The following is a 9,604-nucleotide window of genomic DNA, read 5'->3' as shown; positions in this document are numbered from 1 at the left end:
ACCAGATGTTACATTACTATGTACATGGGGCATACAGAGATGTACCAGATGAATGTTCCAGATGTTACATTACTATTTACATGGGGCATACAGAGATGTACCAGATGAATGTTCCAGATGTTACATTACTATGTACGTGGGGGATATAGAGATGCATAGAGCTTAGTTTTTCATTCATAGGATTCTCTTATTTCAACCACTCTCCCCCCCCCCCCCCTCTCTCCCCCCGCAAAACAGCACATTTTGTGATGCAGCACAGGGCACAGTTGACCCAAAGGGTGTCTGCAGTCATGGCTGTAGTAGACAGTCTAGGAGACGGCTGGGTCCACCCTGAGAGCTACAGCCAGATGTATGCCGAGAAGACAACCATGGAACAAATGAGGACTCTGTACACATCAACACTAGTTCCAGGAGGAACCAACGCCCGGGCAGCATTTTATGATGCCCTCATGGAACACCAACCCCGCCTGCTGGAGGAGCTTGGTAAGAGCAGAAGTGCATTCATTCATTCATGCGTTTTTGTTCATTTATTTAATTTTTAATTGAGTTGCGGCAGTGGTTCAGGGGTAGAGTGGCCACTTGGGAACCGGAAGGTTGCCAGTTCGATCCCGGGCTTCCCGAGAGTCAGTGTTGAACTGTCCTTGAGCAAGACGCTAAACCACTAATTGCACCTAATTGCATGGTTTCCTCCACCATAGTGCATGTGTGTGTGTGTGCGTGTGTGCGTGCGTGTGTGTGCTTGCGTGCGTGTGCGTGCGTGTGTGTGCGTGCGTGCGCGTGTGTGCGTGCGTGTGTGTGCGTGCTATGTAAAGTCTATGTAAAGCTGTATGAATGTGTGTGTGAATGGCTGAATGTAGTGCACATCTATCGTCTATGTATAAGGCCTTGGATAAAGGCACTATATAAATGTAGCAGTTCCATTTTACCACGTCCACTCACACACTTCATTATCCTCTCCTTACAGGAGCAGGAGCTGAACTTCCATCACAAGACTCGACCAACAAGCGTGAGTCATGAAACAATCTGGACGGAGCCTTTTGTAAACGAGTTAAATAGTCAGGAAAAAGGAAACAGTGCTGGCAGTGGTTGGATTATTTAAGTGTTTTCCCCAGCAGTAAATGAGTTCAGATGTTATCATCATAATGCAGTAAATTAGTTCAGATGTTATCAGCATAATGCATCATGTTATCATCATAATGTATAATAATAATTAATATGTTATCATCATAATGTATAATAATAATTAAGATGTTATCATCATAATGTCAGCCAACAAATTGTTTAAAATGTGCAACAATCATGTAGTATTGTAATTGTGCTTCTCTCTCTCTCTCTCTCTCTCTCTCTCTCTCTCTCTCTCTCTCTCTCTCTCTCTCTCTCTCTCTCTCTCTCTCTCTCTCTCTCTCTCTCTCTCTCTCTCTCTCTCTCTCACACTCACTCACACTAATAAGTTCAGCTTCTTATAACTGACAATTGTATTTTGCAGGTCCTAATGAAGCACATGGTGGAAGCACATTGGTTGCTCCTGTTTTATCTGGATGTCACATCAGTGGTTCAGTCAACATCACTGTCACCACTACTACACAGCAAGGTACACTGTAACACACTACTGTACTACTACACAGAAAGGTACACACTGTACACAGTGGCCTAACATCAAGGTGATAGGCCCGGGTGCAAATCATTTAGTTTGGCACTGTGTGCACGAACACACACACAGTGACACATGTGTGAGCGCGCACATAGCCTACATGTACGTATCACGGGACGGAGGAGCGCGCTTCAGCATGATCGGCTACTTTAAAGGAGAATTCCATACTAAAAGGCTTTCTTACCTTTCTTTGTAGTTGTTACGTCCCCACCAAAGAGGTCCAGGTGTTATTTTGTGCAAAAGCTCCTTATTGGCTATGTCCCCTATACCATAAGCCTTAAATGAATTGCATTGAATTGAATGGGAATTGAATGGGGCTATGGGGTGTTGTGCTAATTCGCTTATTTCCATGGCTCAAAATTATAATTTCTTTGTATATATCCTCTCTTCATAAATAATATCCCAAGAGGCACACTTTACTACTTCTTTCGATGGAAATAAGCGAACTAGCATAACACCCCATAGCCCCATTCAATTCCCATTCAATGCAATGCAATTCATTGAGGGCTTATGGTATAGGGAAAATAGCCAATAAGGAGTTTTTGCACAAAAAAACACCTGGACCTCGTTGGTGGGGACGTAACAACTACAAAGAAAGGTAAGAAAGATAAGAAAGCATTCTAGCATGGAATTCTCCTTTAAGTTTGAAAACAAAAAAAAAACATTGTCCCATCTCAGGCATTAAATGAATATTTGATGTCAGCCTATTCTCGAACTATGCCTGAACTAATCCTAAACATGACTAACTGATGCCCTCATTAGGGGAGTTAGAAACTTTGGACATTTAAGAATACTTTACACTTTCGAGGGTGAGTTGGAAAAAGGGGTTACAGACTGTACACTACTGGACTGTTTACCAGGCCGATGTGGCACTTCTACTGGCAATCTATGAATGTCATTTTAGTTAGATAATGACAATAGAATCATTGCATGCTACGTTGACAACAATAATAATAATAATAAAACTTTATTTGTATAGCACCTTTCATGACATGAAATGCAGCTCAAAGTGCTTTACAGAACAATGGAGGAGAAAAAAAAGAAAAGCAAGGCAACAACATTAAAAAACAAGCAGTAATGCAATATAGTGAGGACATGAATAACAAAAAAATAAAAGATCAATTAAAAGCAATGTTGTAGAAGTGGGTCTTGAGCTGTGCTTTAAAAGTGTCTACAGAGGCTGCCTGTCGAAGGTACAGTGGGAGTTTGTTCCACGCCGTCGGCCCGTAGAAGCAAAAAGCTGCTTCCCCGTATTTTTTTGTTGCCATTTGTTTAGGCAAAGCGAGCAGGCCAGCAGTGGAAGACCTTAGGAGGCGGTTTGAGACATATTTAGGCAGATAACATGTAATAGAATCATTACATGCTATACGTATAATGACAATAGAATCATTGTATGCTGTACAATGACATTATGACAATAGACAACATTGCATAAGTAAATATTGTGTCCACTCACAGAGCTCACTTCATCATCTTCCTCTCCTTACGCAGGAGCTGAGCCTCCGTCACAAGACTCGACCAGGGAGTGCAACAAGGGTGAGACTCCATCACCTCCATCACAAGACTCCACCGGGGAGTGCAACAAGGGTGAGTCATGAAACAAACAAAAAAATAGAATAGAATGTCTTAGATCAGCTTTGCATCTTAAAATCCAGCAGCGCAAACCTGCCCCATGCACAGTAGACAGCACCTATAGGGTCACCAGATGCCCCCCTTTGCATCTTAAAATCCAGCAGTGCAACCTGCCCCATGCACAGTAGACAGCACCTATAGGGTCACCAGATGCCCCCCTTTGCATCTTAAAATCCAGCAGTGCAACCTGCCCCATGCACAGTAGACAGCACCTATAGGGTCACCAGATGCCCCCCTTTGCGAGGGACAGTCCCTCATTTCCAAAACCTTCCGGGCGTCCCACAAGTAAGACAAGCCCGTCCCCCCGTCCCATTTTGTCCCACACAAGCCATAATTCTGTCCCTCAAATGAACAGTTTGGGTCTGGTCACCCTAAAGCCCAAACCACACCAAAGGGCCAGCCTGTCAGCCAGCCTGCCAGCCTGTCAGCCTGTCAGCCAGCCTGTCAGTCAGCCTGTCAGCCAGCCTGTCAGTCAGCCTGTCAGCCAGCCTGTCAGTCAGCCTGTCAGCCAGCCTGTCAGCCAGCCTGTCAGCCAGCCTGTCAGTCAGCCTGTCAGCCTGTCAGTCAGCCTGTCAGTCAGTCAGCCTGTCAGCCAGCCTGTCAGTCAGCCTGTCAGCCAGCCTGTCAGTCAGCCTGTCAGCCAGCCTGTCAGCCAGCCTGTCAGCCAGCCTGTCAGCCAGCCTGTCAGTCAGCCTGTCAGCCAGCCTGTCAGCCAGCCTGTCAGCCTGTCAGTCAGCCTGTCAGTCAGCCTGTCAGCCTGTCAGCCAGCCTGTCAGTCAGCCTGTCAGTCAGTCAGCCTGTCAGCCAGCCTGTCAGTCAGCCAGCCAGCCTGTCAGTCAGCCTGTCAGTCAGCCTGTCAGTCAGCCAGCCAGCCTGTCAGTCAGCCTGTCAGTCAGCCTGTCAGCCAGCCTGTCAGCCTGTCAGTCAGCCTGTCAGTCAGCCAGCCAGCCTGTCAGTCAGCCTGTCAGTCAGCCTGTCAGCCAGCCTGTCAGCCTGTCAGTCAGCCTGTCAGCCTGTCAGTCAGCCTGTCAGTCAGCCTGTCAGCCTGTCAGTCAGCCTGTCAGTCAGCCTGTCAGTCAGCCTGTCAGCCAGCCTGTCAGTCAGCCTGTCAGTCAGCCAGCCTGTCAGTCAGTCTGTCAGTCAGCCTGTCAGTCAGCCTGTCAGCCAGCCTGTCAGCCAGCCTGTCAGTCAGCCTGTCAGTCAGCCAGCCTGTCAGTCAGCCTGTCAGCCTGTCAGTCAGCCAGCCTGTCAGTCAGCCTGTCAGCCAGCCTGTCAGTCAGCCTGTCAGTCAGCCTGTCAGTCAGCCTGTCAGTCAGCCTGTCAGTCAGCCTGTCAGTCAGCCTGTCAGTCAGCCTGTCAGTCTGTCAGCCAGCCTGTCAGTCAGCCTGTCAGTCAGCCTGTCAGTCAGCCTGTCAGTCAGCCTGTCAGTCAGCCTGTCAGTCAGCCTGTCAGCCAGCCTGTCAGTCAGCCTGTCAGTCAGCCTGTCAGCCTGTCAGTCAGCCTGTCAGCCTGTCAGTCAGCCTGTCAGTCAGCCTGTCAGTCAGCCTGTCAGTCAGCCTGTCAGCCTGTGTAAAGAGAACCCTCCCTATGATTGGCCACCATTGAAATATTATCTATAATATTTTGAACAGCATTTCATGGATTTTGGAACGTCTGGTATACCACCCAATAAACACATTAATTAAATTAATTAAACACATTAATCTAGTGATATTTTAGTCATGTTTAGCTTGTCATCGTGACTTCGTCATGAGAAATTATCTTTAACGTTAACGAAAACAACACCGATATGAGGACCACGTTCTATAACATACACTTAATGATGTCATCTTGTCTTTGGTCCTTTAGAAACTCTTGCTCTGTGTCGACAAGAGTTCAAGTCTAATCTGAAGATTAGACTTGAACATGGAGAAAACGCATGTGAGGTTGATCTCTACACAGAGGTCTACATCACAGTGGGAGGCAGTGGACAGGTCAATAAAGAACACGAGATCAAGCAGATTGAGTTGGCGTACACGAAAACAGCCGGACCAGAAACACCAATCAACATGGACGACATAGTGGAACCTTTAGGCCTACTTGGAAAACACATCAAAACAGCGATGATGACGGGAGTGGCCGGCATTGGTAAATCAGTACTAGCTCGGAAGTTCGCTCTGAACTGGGCAGAAGACAAAGCCAACCTGCATATCGACTTTGTGTTTCCATTCACTTTCCGAGAGTTGAATTTGGAGATGATTGAGAAGAATAAGTACAGCATGGAGGGATTTCTTCATCACTTTTTTAGTGAAACCATGAAGATAAATATCTGCACCTTCGAACAGTGCAAGATTGTGTTCATCTTTGATGGATTGGATGAATGTAGGCCTCCTCTATGTTTCCCGAAAACTGTGACATGGACTGATCCGACGAAGCCAACCACAATTGATGTCCTCCTGATAAACCTCCTCAGGGGAAACTTGCTTCCAAAAGCTAAATTCTGGATAACCTCACGACCTGCAGCCGCCGACCAAATTCCTTCTGTTGACAGGGTGACAGAGGTGAGAGGGTTCAAAGACCCCCAGAAGAAGGAATACTTCTTCAAGAGATTCACTGATGAGCAGCTGGCCAGTAAAGTCTACTCACACGTCCAGAAATCCCGAAGCATCCACATCATGTGTCACATCCCGATCTGCTGTTGGATCACTTCCAACGTTATGGAAGAATTTTTTTGCAAAGATAAGGAAGGAGCGCTGCCAGAGACCCAGACCACCATGTACCTGCACTTCATGCTGAATCACTCCATACTCCATACAGATGGTGCCCGGCCCCTTCAGTTTCTGGGGACACTGGCTTTTAAACAGCTGAAGAAAGGAAACCTGATCTTCTATGAAGGAGACCTGAAAGCATCTGGCATGGATATCAGAGACGCAGCAGTGTACTCAGAAGTGTTCACACAGTTATTTGGAGAGATACGTGGAGCATACAAGAAAAAGATGTACTGCTTTGTCCATCTGAGTGTTCAGGAGTTTCTGGCTGCCCTCCACGTCCTCACCACTTTCATCAACACTGGTGACAACCTACTCTCAACCTCCAAGATGACCATGTCATTTGGACGGATTTTCAAATCCAAGATTCATCACCTCTACAAAAGTGCTGTAAACAAGGCCTTACAGAGTCCAAACGGACACCTGGACTTGTTCCTGCGTTTCCTGCTGGGCCTCTCGTTGGAGACCAATCAGCAACTCCTAGAAACGCTGCTGATACAGAAAGGAAAAAGCTTCCAGACCAATGATAAAACCATCAAATACATCAAGGAGAAGATCAGAAAGAATCCATCTCCAGAGAGAAGCATCAATCTGTTCCACTGTCTGAATGAGCTGAATGATCATTCTCTGGAGGACGACATCCAACGGTACCTGACGTCAGGACGTCTCTCCACAGACCAGCTCTCTCCTTCTCAGTGGTCAGCTATGGCCTTCGTGTTGCTGTCTTCAGGAAAGGAGCTGGACGTGTTTGATCTGAAGAAATACTCTGCTTCAGAGGAGGCTCTTCTGGGGCTGCTGCCCGTGCTCCAAGCCTCCAATAAAGCTCTGTAGGTTCACTGATAACTGAATATACATTTCATATATTATATGATCTTTATTTAACAGAAAATCTAATAAAGAAATGCTTTATGTTTCTTCAGGCTGAGTGGCTGTAACCTGTCAGAGAGTTGCTGTAAGAAGTTATCGTCAGCTCTCAGCTCCAGCTCTAGTTTGAGAGAAGTTGACCTGAGCAATAATGACCTTCAGGACTCTGGAGTCCACCTTCTGGCTGAGGGACTGGGGAGCCCACACTGCATGTTGGAGACTCTCAAGTCAGTATAACTGTGTTTAAATATAACCTAATACGTTTATAAATTCAATGGAACGGAATGTAACATTTTGAAACTTCTCACTGTGTGTGTGTGTGTGTGTGTGTGTGTGTGTGTGTGTGTGTGTGTGTGTGTGCAGTTTGTCAGGATGTCTGGTCACAGAGAAAGGCTGTTCTTCTCTGACCTCAGCTCTGCGCTCCAACCCTTCCCATTTGAGAGAGTTGGACTTGACCTTCAATCATCCAGGAGAATCAGGCGAAGCGATGCTCTCTGCTGTTGTGACGGATCCACGCTGTAAACTGGACACTCTTAGGTATGAGAGACTTTCTGTGCGTGCGTGCATGTATGTGTCTACTCAGACCACGTGTAAACACCAGACATCACATAGAAATATGTCAGTCAGTTATATTCATTCATAATGTTTTGTCTAAAATAAAACAAACATTTGATAACAAAACAATAAGTTAGTCAGTTCAACTCTAACAGCCGGAGGCTGTGTGTGCGTGAGACAAATCCCAGTGGCGTGCACAGATAGACACTAGGGCGTGCTAGAGCACCCCCCCCCCCCCCCCAAAAAAAGAACCCTTTAAAAAAAAAGATTGTACACTGTACACTACAATTTACAATTTAGGCATTTAGCAGACGCTCTTAATCCAGAGCGACTTACATTAAGCAAGAACAAAAAAGCATGGGAATACATCACATAAAAACATTTATCATGAAACATGCGTAAGCTAAGAAAGTAATATCTATAATGAAACTATACATATAAGCTATATATCTATACTACTATGCTATACATATGTACTATGACGTGCTATGACTACATACAATGCACTTATGCTGTCTACATAACATGCTATAAGTCTGTATCAAATGCTATCTAAGTCTACAGAATTGCTATCTAAGGGGGTGGGGTAAGTGCTATGGGCCACTACAGTACAGCATAGTATGTGGACCATGGTGACATTGATCAATTCTTGATAAAAAGCTTCTAATATATTATTTAGGCCCCAAAATCTATAAATCTCATACGATTAAGGCAACCGGACGGTTCCACACGTTGCACAAGGTGCCCTTTTTTCACTTGAGCACCTGCCCCTCTAAATGTCTGTGCACGCCACTGACAAAGACCAACACAACATTTTGATCAGAACAATGTTCTCAATCATACTGTGATGCTGTTCTGTATTGTTTATTCTTTAATGGTGTAAAGTCATTATCAATCATTGTTTATATTATCATGGAGAATATTCAGGTGTGACTTTGTCTCTCCTCCAACTTCAGTGTGGACCACGGTGGAGTTTGCAGGCTGATACCAGGAGTAAAGAAGAGAACGATAAGTATGTTTCTATTCTGTTTTATTTATTCAATCATCCATCTATGTCTACATAGAATGCTATCTAAATTTAGGTTGAGCCTTTGCATATGCCTGTAAGGTCATCCATGCTATAGGGCACAGCCATTACGACACCACCAAGGCCCGCCAAAAAACCCCCCATTTCATTCGACTAAATCAGCTGTAGATTTAGTCGACTAAAATCTTATGATATGTAGTCGACTTCTAAAACTAGACTAAAACCTTTCAGGTGACTAAAATGTGACTAAAACAAAATTATAATGAAGGCCTATATTAAAAAGACTATGACTAAAACTAAATCAAAACATTCTGTCAAAATCAACACTATAGCCTCATTAATTTTTCTATTTCAGATAATTAAATACTTTCCCCAATTCTAGTTTTAAATTTAGCTCGGGAATCAAATTTATATGATTTAATAATTTAGTTAGTTGGTTAGTTAGTTAATTAGTTGTACATACATTTACATTTGTTTTAGTCTGTCAGTCAGTCAGTCATTCAGTTGTTTTATGTTTGGTTGCATGCTGAAAATAGCTGATCTACAAGCTCACAACGCGTTGCTTAACGCATTGTGAGCTTGTAGATCTGCTATTTTCATCATATTATATGACACCATCAAGGTCCGCCAAAATACATTTTAGTCGACTAAATCAACTGTAGAGTATATTAGTTTTTCTATTTCAGTTAATCAAATATCTTCCTAATTTTAGTTATTTAGCTCGGTAATCACATTTATTTTATTTATCTTTTATTTTAAACTTTAAAAAAACAATTGACAAATAGCACATCTACAGGCTCGTGACCGAGTGCCACGCTGTGAGCTTGTAGATCTGCTATTTCTCAATAGCTAAAGTTTTAAATAAGTGGTTAAAAGCTATAAGGTGACACAAATAACTCAAAGAAATGACACCGAAATAATAAAACAAACGTTGAATTGTGACACGCTCTGTAACAAACGACTGCTTCTCTCAACACTGGAGTGCAACTGACAGACGGAAGCGCCATGACTGTGCTGTGAGGCGCCTAGTCTACTCTACGCCCTATATGTTGACGTGCCGGAAATGATGGCGTCATATTATTGAACTTGGAGCCTGGTCATTATAACGATTAAACGTACATAGTAAAC

At 44.2% G+C, this 9,604-nt stretch overlaps 1 protein-coding gene across 1 annotated transcript in view; it reads left to right on the top strand.

Annotated features, from left to right (window-relative positions):
* Positions 1 to 290: 290 nt before the first annotated feature.
* The window catches only part of LOC308317956 (protein NLRC3-like), a gene marked incomplete at both ends in the record, with an annotated part of 13,812 nt that continues 4,498 nt past the window's right edge, over positions 291 to 9,604 (top strand). The window contains 7 exons of the mRNA XM_080767302.1: positions 291 to 483; positions 1,487 to 1,591; positions 3,110 to 3,238; positions 5,132 to 6,857; positions 6,951 to 7,121; positions 7,258 to 7,431; positions 8,406 to 8,461. Coding sequence (XP_080623428.1) covers positions 291 to 483; positions 1,487 to 1,591; positions 3,110 to 3,238; positions 5,132 to 6,857; positions 6,951 to 7,121; positions 7,258 to 7,431; positions 8,406 to 8,461 — 2,554 coding nt within the window. The remainder of the gene's footprint in view (positions 484 to 1,486; positions 1,592 to 3,109; positions 3,239 to 5,131; positions 6,858 to 6,950; positions 7,122 to 7,257; positions 7,432 to 8,405; positions 8,462 to 9,604) is intronic.

The sequence above is a fragment of the Protomyctophum bolini genome (assembly GCF_963924005.1).
Source record: "Protomyctophum bolini genome assembly, chromosome: 7".
In the NCBI taxonomy this organism is placed as follows: domain Eukaryota; kingdom Metazoa; phylum Chordata; class Actinopteri; order Myctophiformes; family Myctophidae; genus Protomyctophum; species Protomyctophum bolini.
Note: the sequence above shows the minus strand (reverse complement) of the source record. Positions and strands in the feature narration are given on the sequence as shown.